Raw genomic sequence first — 27,456 nt, 5'->3', positions numbered from 1 at the left:
GGGATCAAATATGACTGGGTGGAATATTGGCTCTATTCATTAGTACAGGTGTGTGATCCTCAGGAAATTGCTGAAATCCCCTGAACCTCAGTTTCCTCCTCTGTAAAATGGGGATTATAACACCTGTTTCAGAGGCTTCTTCAGCTGATTCAACCAAATCATGTTAAAAGGCCTGCTGCTTAGCAAAATAAATTTTAGCTTCTTTCCCTCAAGTTAAGCTTTTCTCCTCTGTTCATCTAAAAAAATCAAGCTATGAATTACTGATACCTTTTCATAGGGAAGAGAAGACAGTGTTTTGGGTTCTTTACCCACATTTTACACATACATTCGACTTTATCCGAAGAATGCTTTGAGTTGCTGCAACCATCGGCACGCTGAAAAAACAAAGGTGAGGAGTGGGATTAAAAGTAGGCTCATGTAGGTTCAACTGGAAAAGCAGCTGCCACGGAAGCTTCAGGGATATCTAAATTTGTTCCTCCCTCTTTTCCTTCTTAGCTCCTTAAGATTTGTGGGCAGTATCATGTAGGATGACGACAGCCAAAGGGAACCGTCCGAGGCTCTGGGGTGGAGGGAGCTCCGCTTGCTTAAGGAGCTGGAGCTCAGTGGGTGAGACAAACAGTGGCAGGAGATGATGTCTGAGAAGTTGGCAGGGACCGGATTAGGTGGGGAGTTGCAAGTTGGCATTATAAAGTCTGGATTTTTAAGTGCAATGGAGAGCCACTGGAAGTCTTTAAACAGGAAAGTGATATAATTTGATTTATTATTTTAGATGTGCACTCTGGCTTCTGTGGGAAGATTGGATTGTAGGGGCTAAGTATGGAAGCAGAGAGATAAGTTAGAAGGTTGTTGCAGTGGTTTATTGAGTTTAGGTGCTTTAGAGTGCTGGAGAGAAATATTGTGAAGGTAAAACTGACAAGCAGTCAAAGGTGAGGCTTAAATGAGATAACATAAATGAAGTGCCAAGTGTGTAGTAGACATTTAACAAACACAAGTTCCCTCTCTCCTTGGTGCTACAACTATATCAACAAAGTGATGCTTTTCTCTGAAATTGGTTATAGGGAGATGGTAAATTAATAACCACATTTTCTCAGCTGTGGATTTGCTCTTTGGAGGCGGGCTGACTGGGAGATGGAGGTCAGCTTTTGCAGCTCACAGCCTGCCAACTGGAAACACTTGTGAAAGGAGGAAGAAATAATACATAGAAGCAGGAAGCAGGAAAGGAGGGAAGAGCGGTGTGGAAAAAAGACTGGAAGGAACAATTCAGGACCTTATCCCTCTCACAGGGTACATGACGGGTGTGGCTGGCTTCTTCAGTACCCCACTCCTCAAACCCCCAGGGGGAGCATGCAGACAGGTAGGTGCAGAGGTTGTGGGGAGCATTTTTGGGCTCCAACCCCACGGCAGCATGTTGGGGTGAGTGCTTACAACTCTCAAAGCCCCAGTGGGCATGTGTTACAGTGCGCCGTTTCAGCTTTGCCATCTGCAGGTGGCTTGTGTTAATCAGTTCAATTAGACCCTCTGCCTTATCGCAAGAGCAGAGAGCTTTCTGTATCCTGAGTTCTTGCCCAGTGTACCAGAAAAACTGGATTACAGGTGGCTTTGTAGGATGAGTGCAAGGTTTCGTTGAGTGGTGGGGGTGGCTCTCAGCAAAATGGATGGGTAGCCAGAAGGGGGATGGAGTGGGAAGGTGGTCTTCCCCTGGAGTCCGGCTGCCCAGTGGCCAGACTCTCCATTGACTGCCTCCAGCTGAACTCCCGTCGGCGTCCGTATTGTTGTTCCACCGTTGCTGCTCTTCTGGTGTCTGCTGGTGTCTGCTGGTGTGTTCCTCTGCTCCTCTTGACATCCAGCCACTTGTGTGTGTGCCCGCTAAGGTCTCTTGAGTTTATATGGGCACAGGTTGGGGGGGCATGGCGGGCCAGAGTGGTCTTGGAAAATGCAACATTTGAGCACAAAAACAAGAGTGCCTGTTCTCACTTAGGTCCATGGGCAGAGGCCCGAGGGTGGAGCCCTTGCCCGGGACCCCACCCTTCTCTACCCAGCACTTCCCTACCCTTCTCTTGTATCACTGAGAAATGTGAGGACATTGCTGTGTGTGGAAGGTGCTGGCATAACAGCTGGATTTGTGTCCTTCGAAGTGACAATACAGGTATATCAGGGCAGTCTGCTGTGATTAGAACGGAAAAGAATCTGGAGGCCATATCATCTACATTCCTCATTTTAGGAAACAGCTCTAGAGAGGAAAAGTGACTTGTACAAAGCCATGCAGGTAATGGCAGAGGCAAGGCTGGTAGCAAAATAGAATAGGAAGAGATAGTGCTAAAGTAAGAGATTGGGGGTGTAGCCATTTATTCAGCAAATATGTATCAAGCTCCTGTTCCATGTTAGACCCAAGTCTAGGCACTGGAAACGCAGAGTTAAATAAAACAGACAAGACTCCTGCCCCCATGGAGCTTACATTCTCATTCCTCCTCTTACAGGCACTCTGCTACGGCAGTCCACCTAGTTTGCCTTCATGAATCGGTTTCCTCTTCTCTAAAAAAGGAGTAGTAATACCTCTTTAATTTTAATTAATTCATTTATTCATTCTGCAAATATTGACCAAGTATATATGATGTGCCAGGCACAGTGCTAGGAGCTGCTGACTGAAAAGGAAGCAAGGTAGAACCAGCTCCTGCTTTCAGATATGAGGAACTAGAGGCAAGATGGTTATCCTCTTAAATGCCATCAAAATCCCCTGAAGCCCTTAGGAGGTAAATGCTGTCCTGGCCCCATGCCCAGAGCTATCAATTCCACTGCTCTGTGGTGGGGCTAGGCATCACTATTTTCATAAACCTTCCAGGTGGTTCTCATGGGGGTGGGTCAAAGAAGTGCTGGAGAGGCAAAGATAAAGGGTCATGCGGGTGGTGGCTCAGCGGGTAGAGGGTGCAGCCTATTGGGGCCGGGCTCTTGGGGCTGGGAAATGCTTCCCAGAGGAAATGACTCATCAGGTGAAACCATGAGTAGGACTACTCCAGGAACAAGAAGTAGAAGCAGTGTCTGGGAAGGCCAGAGCCCCCAGAGGTTGCTCTGAGGGTAGAAGGGGTAACAGATGTGGACCACAGTCCGTGGCTGGAGACGAGAACTATGCCATTGTTCCTTTGCCTCTTTCTCTCTCTCTTTTTGTTCTTCCCAGCCCTATTCCTTCCTGTGAACACTCTTTCTCCTACAATACACCGTGCTGACAGCACAACAGCTGACTCTCCAGCTTCTAATAATTATCTGAAAGAGCTTCCTCCTGTCATCCATCTCATGTCCACTGCTCCTCTGCAAGGCAGGAGTGAGCCTCCTGCTCCCTTCCCACAGCTCCCAGCTCAACTGCCTCCCTACAGCAGAGGGAAATGCTCTCTTTGCTGCATGATTTGATCAGTGTATTCCCCCAACCCTCCACCTGCAGGTGCACAAAGACAAAATGCATTCTTTTGAGATATTTGATTTGTTTTGCAAGTAAGTGCTCAGTACCCATCAGCTAATAACCACATTGGATGTGTTTGACAAATAGTCATTGAGTGTTATCATAAATCTATATCTTGAAGAGAGATTCTTATTGTTAAAAATATAATTAGATCAAAGTTTGGTATTTCTCAAGGGTGTAAGAAGTTCATGGATGTGTACCATAATCAGTAAGGTGTACATCTGTGCATGACATCTGCCATTGTGACTCTAAAACAAGAGAGAAATCTGACATGCTTTTATATCCTAAAGAAGGAAAACATTCAGTGACCTGTTTAAGCCTCTTCTAAAATAACCCTCAGCAGAGCCTGAGCTCATTCTCAAGGCGAGGGGGTGGGGGAAATGGGGTGCACAAACAGTTTTGATCCTGTGCTGATGTCTGTTGACTTAAGCAGAGAGTACAACAAGCTTCAGGGTTAAGGAAAGGGTGACACGGAGGTTGAGAAAGAAAAATCAGTCAGTCTGCTGGAAATGTCATTGTCTTAAGCAAGGGTGGGGGAGAGTTGGAGAGTCCTTCTCTTCTATGTATAATCTTCTAAATGTAAAATTTTAAAAGAGATTATATTATTTCTCCTGCCTGTGAGGTTACCCCATCTTGTCTCCTCCTCTCTCCCCATTTTTCCCATTTTTGGCTATTTGACATATAAGTGAGACCAGAAACAAAGGTTGTCATCTCATCCAGGCAGCCATTTGTCCACACTTGCCAGCAAACTGAATTTGCCAAGAACTCTTACTCTGCGGTCTCTGGGAGAGGCAAGATGATAAGCTTGTGCCTCTGATAAAGCCTGCAGCCTGGGATGATCTGGGCCAGGTGGGGAGGCTGAATCCATGGGAAACTGCATCCCTTAAGGAGACTCCTCCAGACTCTTCTCTGCCTAGAGGCATTGATGTGGTAAGAAATGAAGGAATGGGGTTGAAGGTGGGTAGCATCCACAACTCATATTTAAAGAGCCAGAGCTGCAAACAAAATCTGGCCAGGAACAGTTTTCTTCTCCAGTTGACCTCACTAGATGCCTCTTCCAAAATTCCAAGCCCTCTGGGGGCAAACAGGGTCTTTCTGAAAATTGGTGATGTTGTGGAAAGGTCACTAGGTTTGGGTCCAAACTGCCTAGTGTGAGTTTACTATAAGCTTCAAGAATCTGATTAAGTTCCAACATTTCTCTGAGCTTCAGTTTCTTCTGTGAGATGGAAAACACTGTCTCTTCTCAGGACTGTTAGGGACTTTAAATGAGCTGACTTAGTTAATACAAATAAACCGCCAGCACAGTGACCGGCACACAGAAGAACCTCAGCAAACGAGTTTTCGCTCCTTTTTCCTTTGCTAAATGAAATCAAACAATTGCAAGCCCCATTAGTGTATAAGAGACATTGATTTGTTCATCCCTGAAGGTGTACGCACAATATAAAAAGGCTTCCTGAACTACTCAGCAGAGCAGGATAGAGAGATGTATGTTTTGCTGAGCTGATCATAAATCTGAATGAAGTAATTATGTAAAGTATTCAAGAGCAATTCAGTAAGAAGATGCCTCATCTGCCTTGATGGGCTTTTCAATTACTCATTTTTAGTGCTGCATTATACTGTTCTCTGGCAATAATTATTAAACATTTCAACTGTACTGCTATATAAAACTTAAAAGGCTGATTTATTTCCTAGGCATTAGACTACATAGAATAAAATTCCCCAATTACATGGTTCTATTTTTTTAAAGCTGTTTATCAGTGATTTTCTAGTATTGAGTCCAAACTGACACCAGGTCCTCATGTGAAACAATAAGGGAACAATGTGATAGGTCCAGGGGTTGTTATTAGTTTTGGGGTCATGGAGGGTATGAATACAGACCCCCTACTTGCTAGTCCCAGTTTCTGAATCTGTAAAATGGGGAAAATTCCCACTTCACATGATTATTTGAAATAATGGACACAAAGTGTTAGCAAGGACATAGAGTCTGCACCAGGTTTGGTGGCTCATATCTGTAATCTCAGCTCTTTGGGAAGCTGAGACAGGAGGACTGCTTGAACCCAGGAGTTTGAGACCAACCTGGGCAACATAGTGATATCTCATCTCTACAAAATATAAAAAATAAAAAAATTACCTGAGCATGGTGGCATGTGCCTATGGTCCCAGCTACTCAAGAGGATCGCTTGAGTCCAGGAGTTCAAGGTTATAGTGAGCTATGATCTTGCTGCTTCACTCCAGCCTGGGCATAGAGTGAAACCCTGTCTCAAAAATAAATACAAATAAAACATTTTAATATAGGGTATGTACTCATTAAACACTAGATATTCTGAGATTCCCTGGCTTTTACATACAGCCAATGAGAATCTGCCCACATATTCAGCGTATATGCATCAGTCACCTACTAGGCTATAGGCACTCAAGATGCTATCAGGGTCCATTCTCTGATTGTCACTTCAATAACTCAAAGTCATGGTCATCAGGCATCTTGCAGCTCCAGGTCCCCTTCTGGGCTCTGTACACAGGACATCTTTCATCATCAATGCATAGCCACATAAGGATGTGGCCTCGCAGAGAGTTGGGTGACTTTACTCAAGGTCATTCAGTAGCTGAGGCAGAAATCAGTCCTGGGTCTGCTGGCTCCAGAGTCCACATGTTCTTGCCCCTACCTCATGCTAGCATTCAGGATTCCAGGAAACACATTTCACCTGGTTTGAAGGATCATTCTTCCTTCGCTTCCTGGTTTTTCTAGAGGAGATGGCTCTTTTCTTATTGAGGATAACCCACCCCTGATAAATTACCACTTCCCTAAAGTCTATCTCTACTTTTCTCTGTGTCTTCCAATTCTCACATGGAAGATGAAGCCTTCTATTTTAACTGAGGACTACACTGTGATTCAGGCAGTGACCCCTGTGTGTGTATGTGCCCAGCTCTACTGGAGCCTGTCCATTGTTCTTCAGGCTCCCAAGCCAAACTGGATTTAAGTGCAGGCCAGCTGGGCTGGTGCCCTGGATACTAGTCTGTAAAGAGCACTAAAATGCTGCTGGAAATGTAATGCAGTGGAGAAAATGGTCTTTACCAGAATTGTTGAGAGCAAGCGGGACATGAGAATCATAATAATAATATTTATCAATGCACAGTGATTATAATATACACAGTGATAGTTTTGTTGAAAAACTTTCTCCTTAGTTCAGCTAAAACTGGACTCTTGTCACACGACCAGGAAAGATTAGGCTTGTGGATACATAAAAGGGTGAGGAAAACAGAATTTATTGGGGGAAAAGGAAAAAGAAAAAATAACTCTCAGCAAAGTGAGAGAGAGTCCTGCTAGTGGGTTTCCTGCCTCACACATTGAATCCCTGGTCACTACACAGGAACAGGAGCGGCCAGGCCCCTCCCCACTGAACTTCCCGAGGCTCCACCCCATCCTCCCAGTGTTCAGGTGGGCATTATTCAGAAAGAATCAGTCAGGAAAGGGTGGCTTCATTTAGGATAAGTAGTCCGGTTTTTCAGCTTTCAGGCTGTTTTAGGCTTAAAGATGGGGTTCTGCTGCGGACCCTTGTCTTCTGTCGCTAGCTTCTCTAACAACTTTGTATATTGATTTATATTAACCCTTATGGCGCATTGAAGTAGTTGCTATTATCAGTCCCCATTTTACTGATAAGGAGAATCAGTCCAGAAAAATTAAGGAACTTGCCAGAGTCACACCAATAATAAATAGGCTGTTGGACACTCCCAGGCCTTTGTATTGCCTCCTGGTAGGGGGAAAACCCCCAGGAGCCCTTAAGTGACAAGAGCTAATATCTCAGTGACCTTCCAAGCCTCTTAGTTGCTGGTGAGATATGCAGGTTTAGAGCAGCAATTGAACTGCTCAGGGTAATAAAGAGTGAGCAGTGCTGAGCCGGCAGTCTGCCTGGCCTCCTTCTCCCACGTAGCACTCAGCCTCTCCTCCAAATGAATGTTGGGCAAATATTTAGAGAATATCATTTTGAAAGGGGGCCAGGTTATTAGCCTTCCCAGAGTGCCTACGCGTCTTGGCCCAGCCTTGCTCCCAAGCCTGGCCTGCTGTGTTTCCTACCGATATGTGGAAAAACCCACATAGCAAGGAGGATTAATCTGCTTGTCGGGGAGAAATGCAATCTGGTGGTTCTCGGTACTAAACCTCTGTGGATTGGATGCCACATGGCCAGTGCCGGAGGGGCCGCCAATGGTGCTCACGGCCACATCACCTCCGCCACAATCCCACGTGCTTCTCAAGTCTGGGAAGCACAGGGTACACTCCTGGGAAGAGAAAATAAAGCAGGTGAGATTTTTAAAAGATGAGTAAAATGAAGGTAAGCATCTTTTTGAAGAGATGCTAGTGCAAAAGGGATGCTAGTCCAGAGAAATGCAAATCAAAATGACAACGAGGCAGCACCTGACAGCAGTCAGAATGGCTATTGTTAAAAAGACAAAAAATAACAAATGCTGGTGAGGCTGTGAAGGAAAAGGAACTCTTAGACACTGTTGGTGGGAATGTAAGTTAGTTTAGCCATTGTGGAAAGCAGTTTGGAGATTTCTCCAAGAACTAAAAACAGAACTACCATTTGATCCAGCAATCCCATTACTGGGCATATACACAAAGAAAAATAAATTGTTCTGCAAAGAAGACATAAGCACTCATGTTCATTACAGTACCATTCCCAATAGCAAAGACATGGAATCAACCTAGGTGTCTGTCAGTGGTGAATTGGATAAAGAAAATGTGGTACATATATACCATGGAATACTACATAGCTATAAAAGAATAAATCTGTCCTTAGCAGCAATATGGACACAGCCAGAGGCCATCATCCGAAGCAAATTAACTCAGGAACAGAAAACCAATACCACATGTTCTCACTTGTAAGTGGGAGCAAAACATTGGATTCATATGGACAGAAAGATGGGAACAATAGACACCACGGACTACAGGAGCGGGAGAGGTTGACGGGGAAAGATCTGAAAAAAACCTTTTGTGTAGTTTTTTCCATCACTACCTGGGTGATGGGATCATTTGTAACTAACCTGCCCATGTACGCCCTGAAGTTGAAATTATATTTTTTCAAAAAAAGATGCAGTAACTTTTGTGGCGGTTGGGCTTGAAAGTGGGAGTATTTGTAGGGAAAGGGGACAGGATTTAAGCCTAAATATTTACAGCTTAGGGAAGAGGCCACTGACAAAAAGTATATTGAATAACACAGCCAATGCAGCCGTTCAAATTATGTTTCCGATAAGTTCAGAAAAGCCTGGGAAAATAATGAGTCTCCTAGGACAAATGGAAAAAAAAACAAGACGCAACATTATACAAACAAAATGAGCACCGCTATTAACAAGTTTTAAAGGATAAATGGAGAAAAGGCTAGAAGGACACAAACAGTGGGGGATTTTTTTTTCCTTCACTTTTCTGTCCTGGTTAACTTTTCTATAATAAACTTATTTTGAAAGCAATAAGAGCAAAATCTTTATTTAAGTTTTTAAAATCTGTATTGAAAACTCTTTCATAAAAGACAAAAGCAGCTGTCTTGCCTTCCATGGCTTTCAGACTGAAAAAAATACACATAGGAAACTAGTAAGAGGTGACTTAATGACTCGGATTATTTTCTTTGGATTCTCTCTCAGATTTTACTGAAGTGGTTAGAAAGCCCTTCCTGGGCAGATTCAGCAATAATAAACTGCATTAATTTCACTTCCAGAAAAAACTTAAGATATCAAATTTAGCTATGTGGGATGATCATAATAGCACCAAATTATAAACAACAAAATGTTCAACACGCTGAGGTTTGTTAGGTAAAATGTAGACTAAATATAAGATGATCTATTCTGCCATTAAAAATTTTACTGGGAAAAGAAATGTGGTCATGATATGTTGTGAAATGAAAAGATGGGTTATAACATAGGAAATATACTTTAGTCCTGTCTTAGAATTGCATTTATGTATGTGTATGTATATATAATCTGAAATGACATATACCAAAAAATAATAATCTTGGGGTGGTGGAATGATCAGGAAAGTTTGTTTCATATTTTTTGCTCCCCTATGTTTTCTGGTTTTCTACGATGAACAAATACCTATATGGAGTAACTATAAGAAGCTTATTTCTGCTTCCCCTCTTAAGGATGTCCTCCTCCCAAGTTAGCCAGCCTGTGGCATTAATGCTTCCCTCTGGGGATGTGGGCCACAATCGGTTAGGAGGGGTGCACAACATAAAAGGGGAGCCACAACATACAGAAGGCCTGTTACAGATGCTGGATGCTTCATCAATACTATCTCATCTATTTGTTTTGTCCACCAAGCAAGATGGATATTGTCATCCTCATTTTGCAGATGGGAAAACAGATGCAGAGAGATCAAGTAGCTTGGTGTGGTCAAAGTCATCTAACTAGAAAGTGGCAGAGCCATGATTTAGTCCAAATCTACCTGACTCAAACATTCATCTACTTTTTACTCTACCATGCTACTTCTCATGATACCTCTAGAGAAGTATTCACAAGGTGGTGTGATAGCACATATCTTCCCTCATTCCCCACCTTGGTCCCTAAATGTCAGTGCCCCCTACACTCCCTGACTCAACAGTTCATATTTAGATATCCTAATGCCATCTTCTCCAGACCCAGCCCACCCAGTACCTACATACCCAGACCTGAAGCTGCTGTCCTTAAGTGGGAGTTATCACATCACTATCCCTGATAGGAATCCTTCATCATGGTGCCTCAGCATTGACCACTGAGTCCCCTGAGTTGTTCCTTTAATCACATCTCACTTCCCCCACAGCATATGTGCCTTCTTATCTCGGGGCGGTTTCTAAGACCAGCCTCTCCTGCCCAAGCCCATGTTCACGGGACCACTTTCCTTCAGTGGATGCTGTTCCAAGTTCCTGTTCTAATTATCTGACATCTCCTTGATTCTTATGTGGGAACTGGAGCCCGTACCTGACTATTAGTCCTGACCTCTGTGTCTGGGGCTCTGCTTCCTGAAGACAAATGTCCCAGATGCCACTTACGTGGACTTTGGAATAGTGTTCTCCTAGATGTCTCACTGCCGTGGCCTACCCATGAGTTAGAACGCTTGCAGCTTCATCTGGGACCTTGATACTGTTCAGGTTTATCTCTTGAGGCTTGTGTCTGTTGGACCAGAAAGTGTGAGGAGGTGACATATCAGGGGAGAGAATGCAGATTAGAGTTGAGGAGGGGAGTCAAGACTAGATTTAGGGAAGAAGGGTTGTGTGTTCAGATCTGAAAAGAAAAGCCCATAAATAGGCTGAGGGAAGAGTAGGCACCCTCAGAATAAAGGTGGGTCATGATGTAGATTTCAAAATGGGTATGATGTGTGACTTAGGACTAAGACTGTGTTCAATGAAAAGTTTTAGAAGCCTAGAAAATTCATTCTATTAGCTTAAAATGCCCCTAACATTTGAAAAGGCATATTCATGACCAGATACTTAACCAGTTGCTTTAACTATAGGCTGGCAAGTAATGGAGAAATCAAACCTTGTCTACCTGTCTAAACTTGGTGGATCTCTGGGTTGTCTCATCTGGCTGGATGGGAACCAGGCACAGATTAAGATTTCTCCCTCTCTTGCAGGGAGTCAAACAGCTGCCTTACCAGCAAATCTCTCCCAAAGTGACTTTAAACTTAATCCAAGAAATTTTATTTAAACCTATATATAAAATAGAAATGTAATCATTGGAATATTGTAATTAGGTCCTTTAAAAATATTGAGCTCGGTGTGGTGGCATATACCTATCATCCAAGTTACTCAGGAGGCTGAAGCGAGAGGATCACTTGAGCCCAGGTGTTCACAGCCAGCCTGGGCAACATAGTAAGATCCCATTTGTAAAAAGAAAAAAATTAAAACCTCTTCGTCTAAAGTAATAAATAAATCATCATTGTAGAAAATTTAGACAACACAAAAATTATACAAAGGAAATAAAAATCACCTGTAGTACTATTTACTGGACACAACCACTCCATTGTTTTAATTTTCTGTCTCAGGTATTCAGAAAAGAAACCACAGATTGAAATGAATGACTATCATTTAGTTGGTGGCTAACATGGTTGGATTCTGAGATCTACTCTAGATGGCAACAAGTGTGGAGACTTTTGGGATTGGGGGAAGGTATGAGAGCAGGTTCTGATAGGCACAAGGCTTTTTAGAAGAAGCTGATATTTTCTGAGAAGCAAACAGTGTTTGGAGGATTCTCTGGATCCAGGGAAGTAACTCCTTCTGTTCAATGCTTAATTACCATCTGGCAACTGAGGTTGTGGATAAACAACCATATTTACCTGAGGTAGCATCTACGGATTGGAGAACATTCTTCTTTGTTTCAATTCTTAGCCAAGGATCTTTGTCTTATGTCTCCAAGGATCTTTGTCTTATGTCTGACTAAGGGATCCTAGAGTTCACTTGGAAAGAGCATGGACTTTGGCTTCAGACAGCCCTTGGTCTGAATCCAGACAGATCACTCTAAGCTTCAGTTCCTCATCTGTAAAATCTTTTATTCCTATCAAAGATCTAATGATATGACCATGCTAAGTACCTGACAGATAGTAAATGTTAACTAAATGCGAGTGCCTTTGGCTTTCCCAGCATGGTCACCCAGAACCTTCCCAAGGATTTTAAAGACTTAGGATTAAAAATTCCTGCCAGAGTTCTCTGCAACCATGAGCAAACAGGGTCCTCACTGGACTCACAATTCTGCAAGTCCAAAAAAATCACATTGTTTGGAAATCTATCCGCACATCTACAAAGCTGTAGAAGGGAGTCTAAGACCCATTAAGAAAATATGAAGTAAACGTACTATTGACTTTTACCAAGTACTTGTGTGTATGTTGGAGTAGAGTGGGGTCTTTTGTTGTGGGTTGGTCCAGTGTATGTGGTTTCATAGGACTAGGATTGGCTAGAGGGAGATTTCCTGCCTATCATAAAGGAGATGGCACTACTAGGAGGGACTGTAGCATAGGGGAAATAGCATGGACATTACAGCCAAGTAGGGCCGACCTCAAGCCCATCTCTTCCATTCTGGGACTTTGGACAGGTTGTTGAACCCATCTGCATCACAGTAGTTTCCTAAAGGGTGGGTTTAATCATGCTTATTTTTCAGTGTTCAAGGGAGTGGAAATAATATATGTAAAGTTCTTCATCAAGAGAAGGTGCTCAAAAATGCTAACTATTGTTATTATCAAGGTTATTAATAGCCATATAGGGAAACAAAGTCCAAATTCAGAAGGAAGTCTAGGGAATTATCTAATTAAAGGAGCTGAGACACATATTGTAGCCAAGTCATACAGCCAGGAACCTCACATCCAAAGGGAGGAGACAAGTACACTTAGTTCCTTTTTTAGTTTGTTTTTAGATAGGATCTCTCTCCATCACCCAACCTGGAGTGCAGTGGCACAATCACAGCTCACTGTAGCCTCAATTTCCTGAGCTTAAGTGATCCTTCTACCTCAGCATCCCAAGTAGCTGAGACCACAAGCATGCACCACTACAGCTGGCTAATTTTTAAATTTTTTGTAGAGATGGGGCCTCACTGTCTTATCCAGGCTGATCTCAAACACCTAAGCTCAAGCAATCCTCCTGCCTTGGCCTCCCAAAGTGCTGGGGTTACAGGCATGAGCCACCATGCCCAGCCTACACTTCATTCTTACAGTACACACCTGTTATGTACCAGGTACCTTCCAAAGTGATGATGAAATGATGACTATTTTTAAAAGGCTTTGGAAATAGGAATTGACCAGGCTTTGACAGGAGAAGACACATGAACAGTGTAGACAATGCAGGAAGCAAGGAGAGAGATGGCACAATGTGAGGCTAGAGGTAGGGAGCAGGAGTTAGCCCTGTGTAGGATTTCAGTCTTGATTCTGGAAGCAATGAAAAGCTGTTGAACTATTCTGAGGAAGGAGATACAATATTGTAATATTTGTATTTTTAAAAGGCCACTGTGGCTTGCAGTTTAGATAAAAAATTGGAGAAACATGAGAGAGTATAAAAAGACAGTTAAAATGGTTTTACATTAGTTCAGAGAAGAAATGATGCAGCTTAGTCCAGGGTTATAGTAGCAATGGTGGTAGAAGTCCAGGAGATATTTGGAAGGTAAAATGAAAAACATTTAAATATGGAGGATGAAGACAAGGAAGAGCCAAGGGTGACCTCCAGTGTTTCTGACTTGCACAATTGGAGTAGGACCAGGTTAGAGGGAAGATGGTTAATGGTTAGGTTAGTTATTAACAGGGTAGATTTGAGGTGTTTCTGATATATCCAAAGGTAATGCAAGTAAAAGAAAGTTGGAGATATATGCCTGGAACTCAGAGAAGCAGCCAACACTAGAAATATAAACATGTGAATCATCTATACAGAGGTAGTAATTAAAGCCATGAGTTGAATGAGGTCACCTACAGAGAAAGAATCAAGTCAGAACAGGGGAGCGTTTAGGACTGAGCCTTGAGCAATTTCAAATTTAAAGGCTGGTAGTGGAAGATGAGCAGCCAAAGAAAAGCGAGAGAGAGTGAATGGGGAAGTTGGGGGAGGGCACCAAGAAGGAGCTATGGCACAGAAGGCAGGGGAGGAGAGTACTGAGAAGAAGGACTACACGGGATCCATTAGATTGAGCATTGCAGAAGCTTAGCTAGAGTTACTTTGGTAGTGCAGTGTGGCCTGAAAATACACAGAACTGGGTTGAGGAGTAAGTGGGAGGTGAAGTGAAGACAGTAAGTATAGCTACCTTATTCAAGTAATTTGACTGTGATAAAGAGAAGAGAGATAAGACCATAACTAGAGGGGGATGAAGGGGTAAGTTAGGTCTCAGTTTTTTAATGGGAGAGATTTGAATGTGCTTAAAAGGCAAATGGGAGCAATTCAGTTGGAACAAAAGGTGAATCTGGAGAAGAGTCAGGAGATAATTGTTAGAGTTAGGAAGTAGGGATGGGACCTAGACAGTGAAAAATATTAGTGAAAAAATAGTCTAATGGAGCAATGGAATGTAATAAAAAGCCCAGAAATAGACCCATACAAATATAGTCAGCTGATCTTTGACAAAGGAGCAAAGGCAATATAATAGAGCAAAGATAGTCTTTTCAACAAATGGTGCTGGAACAACTGTATATCCACATGTAGAAAAAAAAGAATCTAGACACAGACCTTATACTCTTCACAAAAATTAACTCAAAATGGATTATAGACCTAAATGTAAAAGGCAGAACATAAAACTCCTAGAAGATAACACAGAAGAAAACAGATGACATTGGATGTGGCATTGATTTTTTTAAAACAAAACTGTGCGACCCCGGTTGTGGGACCCCGACCCACGGAGGCAGGCAGGCGCTCGACCGACACAAGGCAGGAAGCGTGGTGACCAGTACCGACTTTATTGGGATCTCCGGGCGACTCTGGCGGGCAGGGAGGAATAGCGCGCGCTTTCTTTGTTCAATCTGTTTTATAGGGGCAGAGGGCCTGGGGCGGTAGGAGAGCTGATCTGGCAGGTAGTGATAGGCTAGGGGGAGTTGACCTGACGGGTAGTGATTGGCCAGGTTGGTTGCTAGGCAGGAAACCTGCCGGGTGGGAGTTTGTGGGAGGGGAGGTTACGGGAGAGCTGATGGGGTGGATGGTGATTGGTTCAGTGACCGGCCGGGCGGGAAGGTTGCTGGTCTCGGGCCGGGCCTGGATGGAATGAGATAAGGGCCCCTCCCTGCAGGGGAGGAAGGGCTACCTTTGTCGGGAATTAGGCCCTTTCCACATGGCCGGGGAACGGGGCCAAAAGTCCCCTACCAGACAAAAACCAAAAGCATTATCTATGAAAGAAATAACTGATAAGTTGGACTTCATTAAAATTTAAAACTTTTGCTCTATGCAAGACACTGTCAAGAGAATGAGAAGACAAGCCCCAGATTTGAAGAAAATATTTGCAAAAGACATATCTGATGAAGAACTGCTATCCAAAATATGCAAAAACACTTAAAACTCAACTTTAAGGGCTGGGTGCAGTGGACCATGCCTATAATCCCAGCACTTTGGGAGGCCAAGGCAGGTGGATCACTTGAGGTCAGGAGTTCGAGACCAGCCTGGCCAACATGGTGAAACCCCATCTCTACTAAAAATACAAAAATTAGCCAGGTGTCGTGGCACACACCTGTAACCCCAGCTACTTAGGAGTCTGAGGCAGGAGAATCACTTGAACCCAGGAGGTGGAGGTTGCAGTGAGCCAAGATTGTGCCACTGAACTAACTACAGCTTGGGCAATAGAGTGAGACTCCATCTGAAAAAAAAAAAAAAAAAGAAAAACCTCAACATTAAGTAAACAACCCAAATAAAAAAATGGGTAAAAGACCCAAATAGAAACCTCACCAAAGAAAATATACAGATGGCAAGTAAGCATATGAAAATATGTTCAACATCATACCTCATTAGAGTGTTGCAAATTAAAACAATAATGAGATATCACTATACGTGTATTAGAATGGCCAAAATCCAACACACTGACAACACCAAATCCTGTGGAGGATGTGGAACAACAGGAACTCTCACTGTTACTGGTGGAAATGCAAAATGGTACAGCTACTTTGAAAGACAGTTCGGCAGTTTTTTTATATCTCTTAATGTACTATTACCATATGATCCAGTCATTGAGCTCCTTGATATTTACTCGAATGAACTAAAAATAATTTTATGTCCACACAAAAACCTGCACATGGATGTTTATAGCAGCTTTATTCATAATTGCCAAAACTCAAAACTAACCAAGATATCCAGGTGAGTGGATAAACTGATACTTTCAGACAATTGGATATTATTCAGTGCTAAAAAAGAAATGAGCTGTTAAGTCATGAAAATATATAGAGGAAACTTAAATGCATATTACTAAGTGAAAGAAGCCAATCTGGAAAAGCTACGTACTGTACAATTGCAATTCTATGACATTCAGGAAAAGGCAAAACTGTGGAGATAGAAAAGATTAGTGGTTGCCAGGATGTTGATAGTGAGGGAGACCGTGTGTGTGTGTGTGTTTGTGTGTGTGTAGGGATGTAGGGACAAGAAATATATGGGATCTCTATACTTTCTACTCAATTTTGCTGTGAACCTAAAACTGCTCTAAAAAAATAAAATGTATTAGTTTTTTTAAAAAATGAAGTTGGATCCCTAATCTATCATATTAAAAAATAAACTACAAATGGATTGAAGACCTAAATGTAAAAGGTAAAATTATAAAGCTAATGGAGAAAATATTGGAGAATACCTATATGATCTCAGTTTCTTTAGGCAAGATCATAAAAGTGCAAGCCATAGGAGATAAGTTGATGAATTTGACTAGACAAAAGTTATTTCTGTTAAATGAAGAATTGCAAAGGTAAAATTAACCTCTCGGTGACAGAAAGGAAAAGTTATTTGTAAATGATGAGGTATTCATATCTAGAAAATCCCCCAAAACAGCAAGAAAAAGATAATAAAATTGACTGGCAAAGATTCTAAGCAGGCAATTTGCAAAATGGCAAACCTGATAAATTTGTGAAGATGGTCAAAATTACTAGCATTAAAATAAGAAGGTACTACACTATAAGCATCAGATTGGAAATAATTAGAAAGTCCAGTAATAACAGGTACTGGTGAGGATATGGGATAAATTAGGAGCACTGGTACATAGCTCTTAGAATAAAAGGTATAGCCATTCTGCAATACTCAGTGAAATTAATATGACTATACCCACAACCCAACAACTCAGCAATCCTACCACATCGTCAATCTTGCTGAGAAACTCTGGTCCAAGTACAGCAGCATGAGTTTCTTTATTGCATCAGTATTTGTGGAGACAAGGAGCTAGAAGTCAACTAAGTGCCCCTCACTGGAAGAATGTATAAGTAAAATGTGGCTTATTCATACAGTGGAATACTAGGCAACAGTCAGAAACAAATTACATTTACATGTAGTAACACTGACATAGCTCAATAGCATAAAGTTGAATGAAGGAATCATTAAAACACAAAACAATTCTAAATAATACACACACACTCAGAATGACATATGTTAAATACTTAGGAGTGAGTGCTAAGTAGAGGAGGAAAAATGGAAGTAGGATAAAGAGTATCAAGATAAAAAGTAATAGAAAATGATCTTTGCTTTGACCAGTGCTAAAATTATATGCTAAGCTAAGGAACGAACAGACTTCATTCCTTTTGTCTGTTGTCCTAAAAAGAAAAGGAATTTTAAAAGTAAAATAAATACAATATAAGTATAATAATTTAATAAGATTGTATTTTGAAGATTAATTCAGATAAAGCACTTAGTGCCTAGCACATATTAAACACTCAATGAATGTTATCTATTAATGCTATTAACACTATTCATGATATAGCTACTACCAATCCATTGAAGTTGGCACTTAAAACCAGTTGGATTTAAATTATTTTCCCCAAAAAGATCCTTTCAGGTCTAATATCCCATAGGTCTGCGAGAGGAATAGGCAAGTATCACAGAAGGCCCAGAAGCAAGCAGGCAGGAAAAGAGCTGGAACATCCTTGGAGAATGGGAAAGGCTGCCATCTTGATGTAGCATCATAGGAAACTGTGATGGTTAATTTGGGAGAATACGGATTAGTAAATATAATGCACTGATTAAGGAAGTAGGACCTGCACTAGAAAAAGTGCTATGGAGCTGGGAGACTTTATATACATTGCTATGCTTCCTCTTAAAGGGTGTTTTCTTTTAACATTTAAAATTTTAAGTTATATAATTATAGCTGAGTTACAAAGTTTTGTTACATAGTGTTTGATTTGAATTACCCTACCCTCAACCTCTTCCTTCCCCAAAGTGGGACACAGGTTGTTCTATTGAAATAAGCAAGATCATCACCTAGTGGTTAATTCCTCAAAGTACTGACACAAGATTTGGTCCCAAAGAGCAAAGATGTGCCCAGTCCTTGTCCTCATACAATGTTAATTCATTCAACAAGCATCGAGTGGGACTTTATGCCAGGTACTATTCTGGTGCCTGGGGATACAGAGTTGCTAACACAAAATGACAAGTTTAAAAATAAAATTAAGGAAGTACCAACTTAGAAGCCTAAGTGCCCTCTCAAAGTGATGTTGCATTTTCATGTATTTATTTCCCACTGGTTTTCCATAGATCATAGATGAAGAAGAAACACAGTTTATGAGCAATTGCCCTGTTGCAGTCACTGAAAGCACTCCACGGAGGAGAACGCGGATCCAGGTGTTTTGGATAGCGCCACCAGCAGGAACAGGCTGTGTGATTCTGAAGTAAGTAAACGTGGAATCCTTCCCTGCAGTTTATCAAAGACTGTGGTGTGATTGCAGGGGGAAAAAAAAGTTCTTCACTGAGCATCAGAAAGTTGCATTATCTCTCTGTCCTCCCTCATCTAAATTCTCAATAGCACCATAGACTGTCATTGGTGAAGTGCTCCATAAAGATTCATTTGCTGAAATCTCTGTTTTCATCAAATAGGGTGTTTCTCCTGGCTACCCTGTCTTGTTAGAGATAATTATACTAGGGTTAGTTAAGAAAAATTACAAACCAAGTGAAGATAATCTTTGACTTTTTCCATCTGGAATTTAACACTTTTTCTTTTCTCAGAACGTACAACACCTAGAATCTTTAAACTGTGCCTGGGCTGCCCTGAGACCCACAATGTGACCTCCATTAGCCCCGAGCTCTGCTTTATGATCCTATCTTCTTCCTTGCCCATCAAAATGGCCCTCTGGTGCCACTTCCTATCTGGCCTCCTGATCCTCCTTTCAGTGAGTTATAATAGGTGATAAAAGGTATTAACCAGCCAAAACGGTTTTCCTGTGAAAGGTAGTATTGTCTCAAACCTGTATCTCCAAACTCATGTGCCACAGAATGATGGTTTGGGAAATGTAACAGATGGGCAGGAAAGCAATTTCTGTGGTTAAATGTTTGCAAAATGCTATGTACTATATACCCTTCTTGCAGATTCACAACACTAGCATAATGAAGGTTTTGCAAAGTCCTGGCAAAAAAAAAAAAAAAATCTGTTTAATTTGATTTCACCCAGTATTTTTCAAACTTGTTTGATTGTAAAGCTCCTTTTTTTATGGTGACATCTATTAACATTCGCCAGTTTGGTGAAACACAGCCATAATTATTTTAAATAGTTTTGAAGTCCTATATGGAATGGTGCTGAGAATGTTAGGATTTCATACTGGCAAATTATTCATGAGTAGATGGACAGATGGACAGGGCTCCAATCCTAGCATCCAAGAAGTCCCTTTTTTTTTTTTTTTTTTTTGGTGGAAGTAGGCACTGAGACCTCCCCGACAGTCTTTTTCTTCTTTAAATCCTTGAAAATCTTATTTATGTATTTGGTTCATTTGTCAAATATAATCATTTTTTATAGACTTAAAACTGTAGTTAACTCCAGCCCACCCCTGAGGAGATGCTGATAAGAAAGCCCACCTAGGCATTGCAGTCCCTGCAGTTCCTAGATTTCCACTGTGCCTGGCTTATGGAAAAAGCCCCACAGAGTCTCTGAAGCATCTGTCCATTGTCCAGACTCAGCCCTGTCATTGTCTGGCCTCCCTTTGCTGCCATCTGTCTGGACATTATTTCTTTCTTTCTTAGTTGAATGCAAGCTGAGCATCCTTTCTCTGATTCCTTGAGCAGTTTGACTCTTGGCATTAATCTACAGTGGTCATTTAAAAAAATTATCGGTAGAATTTTAAAACATAAAATCACACCTTTAAATGTCAATATATAACATGTCTACAGTATCTAGTTAAAATGTGGGAGAAGGCCTTGTGGAAATGAACAAAGACCCCTGAAATGAGAACAGAGCTGTACGTTCAGAGCCTGCTGTATAACAAGGGAGTCAGCTGCCATTACTAGCATTTGGCAGAGTCTCAAAGGCAGGCAGAGGACTGGGAAAGCCTACTAGTGAAAACAAGAGAAGACTGATTAGAGGTTCTTTGGCATGGAGAAGCTGGAGGCAGGCTAACTACAAGTGGCGCATCTTATGGATTTGGTTTGGAGGGCATATTTGGCTTTCTCTGGTTAATTCTGAGTTGAAAGTGGAGGAGTTGGTGATGGCAAAAAATAGAGCAGTTGACAGGTCCTGGACGAGTCCTGATATTCTTTTTTTTTTTTTTTTTTTTTAATATATTTATTTATTGCATTTTAGGTTTTGGGGTACATGTGAAAAACATGCAAGGTTGTTGCATAGGTGCATACGTGGCAGTGTGATTTGCTGCCTTCCTCCCCTTCACCCATATCTGGCATTTCTCCCCATGCTATCCCTCCCCAATTCCCCACCCCCCCGCTGTCCCCCCACTCCCCCACAACAGACCCCCATGTATAGTGCTCCCCTCCCTGTGTCCATGTGTTCTCCTTGTTCAACACCCGCCTATGAGTGAGAACATGTGGTGTTTGATTTTGTGTTCTTGTGTCAGTTTGCTGAGAATGATGGTTTCCAGGTTCATCCATGTCCCTACAAAGGACGCGAACTCCTCGTTTTTAATGGCTGCATAATATTCCATGGTGTATATGTGCCACATTTTTCCTGTCCAGTCTATCATCGATGGGCATTTGGGTTGGTTCCAGGTCTTTGCTATTGTAAACTGTGCTGCTATGAACATTCGTGTGCATGTGTCCTTATAGTAGAACGATTTATAATCCTTTGGGTATATGCCCAGTAATGGGATTGCTGGGTCAAATGGAATTTCTATTTCTAGGTCCTTGAGGAATCGCCACACTGTTTTCCACAATGGTTAAACTAATTTACACTCCCACCAACAGTGTAAAAGTGTTCCTATTTCTCCACATCCTCTCCAGCATCTGTTGTCTCCGGATTTTTTAATGATTGCCATTCTAACTGGTGTGAGATGGTATCTCAATGTAGTTTTGATTTGCATTTCTCTAATGGCCAGTGATGATGAGCATTTTTTCATATGCTTGTTGGCCTCATGTATGTCTTCTTTTGTAAAGTATCTGTTCATATCCTTCGCCCACTTTTGAATGGGCTTGTTTGTTTTTTTCTTGTAAATCTTTTTTAGCTCATTGTAGATTCTGGATATCAGCCCTTTGTCAGATGGGTAGGCTGCAAAAATTTTTTCCCATTCTGTTGGTTGCCGATTCACTCTATTGACTGTTTCTTTTGCTGTGCAGAAGCTGTGGAGTTTGATTAGGTCCCATTTGTCTATTTTGGCTTTTGTTGCCAATGCTTTTGGTGTTTTGGTCATGAAGTCCTTGCCTACGCCTATGTCCTGAATGGTTTTGCCTAGGTTTCCTTCTAGTGATTTTATGGTGTTAGGTCTTATGTTTAAGTCTTTAATCCATCTGGAGTCAATTTTAGTGTAAGGTGTCAGGAAGGGGTCCATTTTCTGCTTTCTGCATATGGCTAGCCAGTTTTCCCAACACCACTTATTGAACAGGGAATCCTTTCCCCATTGCTTGTTTTTATCGGGTTTGTCAAAGATCGGGTGGTTGTAGATATGTTGTGTTGCCTCCGACGCCTCTGTTCTGTTCCATTGGTCTATATCTCTGTTTTGGTACCAGTACCATGCTGTTTTGATTACTGTAGCCTTGTAGTAGAGTTTGATGTCTGGTAGTGTGATGCCTCCTGCTTTGTTCTTTTTGCTTAGAATTGACTTGGCTATGCGGGCTCTCTTTTGGTTCCATATGAAGTTTAAGGTGGTTTTTTCCAGTTCTGTGAAGAAGGTCATTGGTAGCTTGATGAGGATAGCATTGAATCTGTATATTACTTTGGGCAGTATGGCCATTTTCACGATATTAATTCTTCCTAACCATGAACATGGAATGTTTCTCCATCTGTTTGTGTCCTCTCTTATTTCATTGAGCAGTGATTTGTAGTTCTCCTTGAAGAGGTCCTTTACGTTCCTTGTTAGTTGTATTCCTAGGTATTTTATTCTCTTTGTAGCAATTGTGAATGGCAGTTCGTTCTTGATTTGGCTCTCTTTAAGTCTGTTATTGGTGTATAGGAATGCTTGTGATTTTTGCACATTGATTTTGTATCCTGAGACTTTGCTGAAGTTGCTTATCAGTTTCAGGAGCTTTTGGGCTGAGATGAGGGGGTCTTCGAGATATACAATCATGTCGTCTGCAAATAGAGACAATTTGAGTTCCTCCTTTCCTAATTGAATACCCTTTATTTCTTTTTCTTGCCTGATTGCTCTGGCTAGAACTTCCAGTACTATATTGAATAGGAGTGGTGAGAGAGGGCATCCTTGTCTAGTGCCCGATTTCAAAGGGAATGCTTCCAGTTTTTGCCCGTTCAGTATGATATTGGCTGTCGGTTTGTCGTAAATAGCTTTTATTATTTTGAGATACGTTCCATCGATACCTAGTTTATTGAGGGTTTTTAGCATAAAGGGCTGTTGAATTTTGTCGAAGGCCTTCTCTGCATCTATTGAGATAATCATGTGGTTTTTGTCTTTGAGTCCTGATATTCTTTATCGATTGCTGGAGCCCAGAGACTAGGGGTCAGATTACTATGGTCATTGTGATAAATAGCCTTGCTATTTTCTGTTACTTAGCCCAGAGACTGGGTTCCCTGCTTGCCCCTTGGTGCCCATCCCACTGCCCGTGACAGCCCAATGGCTCCACAGAGCCTGGAGCTCTAAAGAAGTTGGGTTGAAAATGTCAGATCTTTGTGAAGAGGCTTCCCGCTCTAAAAGCTCTTATCCCTCTGGCCAGATCTCTGGTTTTCTTTGATTTATTATTCTTACAACCCAGAAGCATTTGATCTTTTTGGTGGAAGCCAGAAAGCCATCTCTTGTTTACCCATTAACAATTGACATATGTGTACATATGTTTATCCATTAGCAATGAACATGTGTGCCTTCTTCATTTACTCATTCTTCCTACAAATGCAACTGAGCCTTTTTTAGCCCAGCCATCCAGGATATATACAGTGAAGGCATGTTTTTTAAAAAATTTATTTATTATACTTTAAGTTCTGGAGTACATGTGCAGATTGTGCAGGTTTGTAACATAGGTATACATGTGCCATGGTGGTAGTTTGCTGCATCCATCACCCCATCATCTACATTAGGTTTTTCTCCCAATGCTATGCCTTCCCAATCCCCCACCCTCCAGGCCCCAGAGTGTGATGTTCCCCTCCCTGTGTTCATGTGTTCTCGTTGTTCAACACCCACTTATGAGTGAGAACATGCAGTGTTTGGTTTTCTATTCTTGTGTCAGTTTGCTGAGAATGCTGGTTTCCAGTTTCATCGATGTCCCTGCAAAGGACATGAACTCATCCTTTTTTATGGCTGCATAGTAATTCATGGTGTATATGTGCCACATTTTCTTTATCCAGTCTAGGCATGTTCTTAACCCTGGAGGTTCTTACAAGTCAAAATAAGGGAGAGAGAAAAAGTCAACTAATGTTTTCTGTGTGCCAAGAACTCAGTGCACATCTAGCAGGCTTTGTCTAATTTGATCTTCACAGAAAACTGCTCCCATTTTACAGAGGAGAATACAGACCCTGGGGAAATTAGGCAAGTTTTTTAAAGTCATGCATCCTTTTAACATAAAAGTCCATGTTCTGCCTTTCTTTTATTTATTTTTTCTCTGAAGGAATCATATATAAGCTACAACTATTTATTTTTAAAAAGAGTAATTTTATGGGTAAGACATAAATACATTCACATTGTAAATTTCAAACAATATAGAAAGTAGTGAAATACATAAAAATACAGAATAAAGAAAAAGTTAAAAATCCATGGCATCTTGGCTGGGTGCAGTGGCTCATGCCTACAATCCCAGCACTTTGGGAGACTGAGGCAAGCGGATCACTTGAGGCCAGGAGTTTGAAACCAGCCTGGCCAACATGGCAAAACCCTGTCTCTACTAAAAATACGAAAAAAATTAGCCAGGCATGGTGGCGGGCCCTTGTAATCCCAGTACTTGGGAGGCTGAGGCAGGAGAATTGCTTGAACAGGGGAGGTGGAGGTTGCAGTGAGCTGAGATGGCTGGGTGTGGTGGTACACATATGTAGTCCCAGCTACTCCGGAGGCAGAGGCAGGAGAATAACTTCAATCTGAGAGGCATCAGTTGCAGTGAGCTGAGATCGTGCCACTGTACTCCTGCCTGGGTGACAGAGTGAGACCCTGTCTCAAATACATACATACATACATACATGCAATCCATGGCATCTCTCTCAACAAATTCCAGTTTTCTACATAAAGGCAACAATAGATATTAATTTGGTTTGTATACTTTAGACTTACCTCTGCTTTTACATTCATGAAGGTAATCGTAAAAGTACAGTTTCATTCCTGTGGGAGTTTAAAGTTACACAAATGGTATGGCATATGTAGTGTCTTGAACTTGAATGGTTTTTCACTAAATAAAATATATTAGAGATATGTCTAGATTAGTAAATACAAAGCTACCTCTTTTTGTTTTTTAACTGTTGCAGGTCTATGGTATGGATGTTAATTATTCCACAGTTGATGGACATTTAGATTGTTTTCAGTGTTTTACTATGATAAATAATGTTATGATGAATATCCTGATACTTGCCTATTTGAGCAAATTTGCAAGTTTTTAATCCGTGGTAGATGCCAAGAAATGGGATGATAAGGGATGCACATTTATAATGTTAACAGATGCTGCCAGGTTTTTCTCCAAAAAGCTTGCCAACTTAAACACTCTCCCTGACTGTGAACAAGAGAGCCTAAATCTTTACTTGCTCAACAGCCCTTGGTATTCTCAATCTTTAAGATTCATAAAGATTGTGTGAAAGGCCCATTCATATTCTTGTCCATTTTTCTAATAATGTGTCTTTTAAAAATTGATTTATATGGCTGGGTGTGATGGCTCATGCCTGTAATCCCAGCACTTTGGGAGGCCGAGGTGGGTGGATTACCTGAGGTCAGCAGTTAGAGACCAGCCTGGCCAACATGGTGAAACCCTGTCTCTACTAAAAATACAAAAATTAGCCAGGCATGGTGGCAGGTGCCTGTAATCACAGCTATTCAGGAGGCTGAGGCAGGAGAATTGCTTGAACCCAGGACATGGAGGTTGCAGTGAGCCGAAATCGTGCCACTGCCATTCAGCCTGGGTGACAGAGTGACACTCTATCTCAAAAATAAAAATAAAAATTGAATTACGTATTTAATTTTGTTTTAATATATAAATATTATATTTTAAATATAGCTTATAAAATGTTTTTATAAATATATGTAAATATATCTTATCTATTTATTTAGAACATGTTTATGTTAAAAATTAATCTTTATATAGTTTAAAAATATTTCTCTTTACCTTTCTTTTAACTTTACTTGTGGGTGGCTAATCCGCAAAAAGTTTGAAATTTTTATGCAATCAAATGTATCCGTTGTTTCCCTTATGAATTTTGATTTTATGTCTTGTTCAAAAATAATTTTCCTACTCCCAAGACTAGAAATATATTCCCATATTTTATAGATTTTTAAATAATTGTGGGCCTTTAATCTTCCTGGAATTTAATGTTATGAATGATATGATATTAGTAAGCCACCACAGAAAATAGATGGCATGCTCAAAATGAGGTGCCAGAGGAAAGTTTAATAAGGATCTATTTACAGTGGTGGGGGTAAAATTACAGTGAGGGAGGCCTATACAACCCAGGCCTGAAGAAAAAGTCATCGAGGATGGAGTGGAGAGGCCCACCCCTTTACAGGATTTAAGACCTTCGGTTAAGGGAAGCAACTAGTCTCAGGTCCTTTCCCTTTCTCTAATTCCATGTGGGCTCTCTCTTTGGTGTGGTTCCAACTATGAGAACAATAGAACCCATGGATACAATTTTTACGGAGTATTCTCAGTCTTTAACTAGGAGTCAGAAGAGTAGAGCAGGTATCTAGAGTAACAAATAAAAGACATCCACCACAGATGGGAAATTGAAATCTACCTATTTTTCCCCAAATGGGTATTTAGTTGTCCCACATCCATTTATCAAATAGTTTATTTTTTTCTTGATGGGCTGAGATGCTACTTCATTAAATGCAAATTTTTTATACAGGTCTGGTCTGTTCTGTTGATCTTTTTATGTATTCTTCCATGAAACCCACACCATTTCATAGGATAAAATGGTTCGAAATGGTTATGTTTTAATAACAAGTCATCCCTCGTTAATCTTCTAGTTCAAAATGTTCATGGTCATTCAAGCAGATTTCCAATTCCTGACAAATTGTATAATAAGTTTGTTGTGTTTGATAAAAAAAATCATTTTGGGATTTTGAATGGCTTTGCACTGAGTTAACAGTTTCCCAGAATACATAAGAAGCATTCCCAGTCAAAAACATGAAATATTCCATATTTATTCGGGTCTCTTATAGCCTTCCTAAAATTTTGTAATTTTTCTTCATTTAGATTACACATTCTTGAGAGGCTTTTTCCCCACATAGGTAATTTATAGTCTTATTGCTTTTGTGAATGGGATTTTTGTCTTGTTGTGCTTTCTAATCATTAATTGCTTGTGTTTAGAAAATCTGTCGATTTTTGTACCTAAGTTTGAATTTGGACACTGCTGAACTCTCTTGGTAGTTCTAACAGCTTATTCTTTCATTATTTTGGGATTGTTGATGTAAATGATCATATCTTAAAATAATGAACATACATATACACACACACACACACATACACACATACACCTTTTGTTTCCTTTTTGTATTTTAGTTTATTATCTAGCACCTCTAGTACAGAATTAGATAGTGGTATTCATGCTTATTCTAGATTTTAATGGGAACACTGTTATATTTTACTTTTAAGTATAATATTCAGTATTACAGATTTCAAATCTATGCCTTTAATCAAGTTGAAGAAGACCCTCTATTTAGCTAAGAAAGTTCCCTTCTTTTTCATGTTGAAGGTGCTATTTGGAAAACTAACCAATCAGTATTTCATGTGCACCTACCAGGCACCCAGAGCATATCAGGCATTGAGAAAGATTCAGGATGTAAACAGTGATCCTGACTTTCAAAACACTTTCAGTCTAATTATGATATAAATCAAAATATCTAT

At 40.9% G+C, this 27,456-nt stretch overlaps 1 protein-coding gene across 3 annotated transcripts in view; it reads left to right on the top strand.

Moving 5' to 3' along the window:
• SPON1 (spondin 1) overlaps positions 1–27,456 on the top strand; it is a 290,944-nt gene that overhangs the window by 63,953 nt on the left and 199,535 nt on the right. For all 3 annotated transcript variants that reach the window (XM_012456606.3, XM_064365153.1, XM_064365154.1), the window contains exon 3: positions 18,580–18,713. In XM_012456606.3, the coding sequence (XP_012312029.2) occupies positions 18,580–18,713 (134 nt within the window). The remainder of the gene's footprint in view (positions 1–18,579; positions 18,714–27,456) is intronic.

Source organism: Aotus nancymaae, unplaced genomic scaffold, assembly GCF_030222135.1.
Source record: "Aotus nancymaae isolate 86718 unplaced genomic scaffold, 86718_ANA_hifiasm-v0.15.2.pri h1tg000059l, whole genome shotgun sequence".
In the NCBI taxonomy this organism is placed as follows: Eukaryota; Metazoa; Chordata; class Mammalia; order Primates; family Aotidae; genus Aotus; species Aotus nancymaae.
Note: the sequence above shows the minus strand (reverse complement) of the source record. Positions and strands in the feature narration are given on the sequence as shown.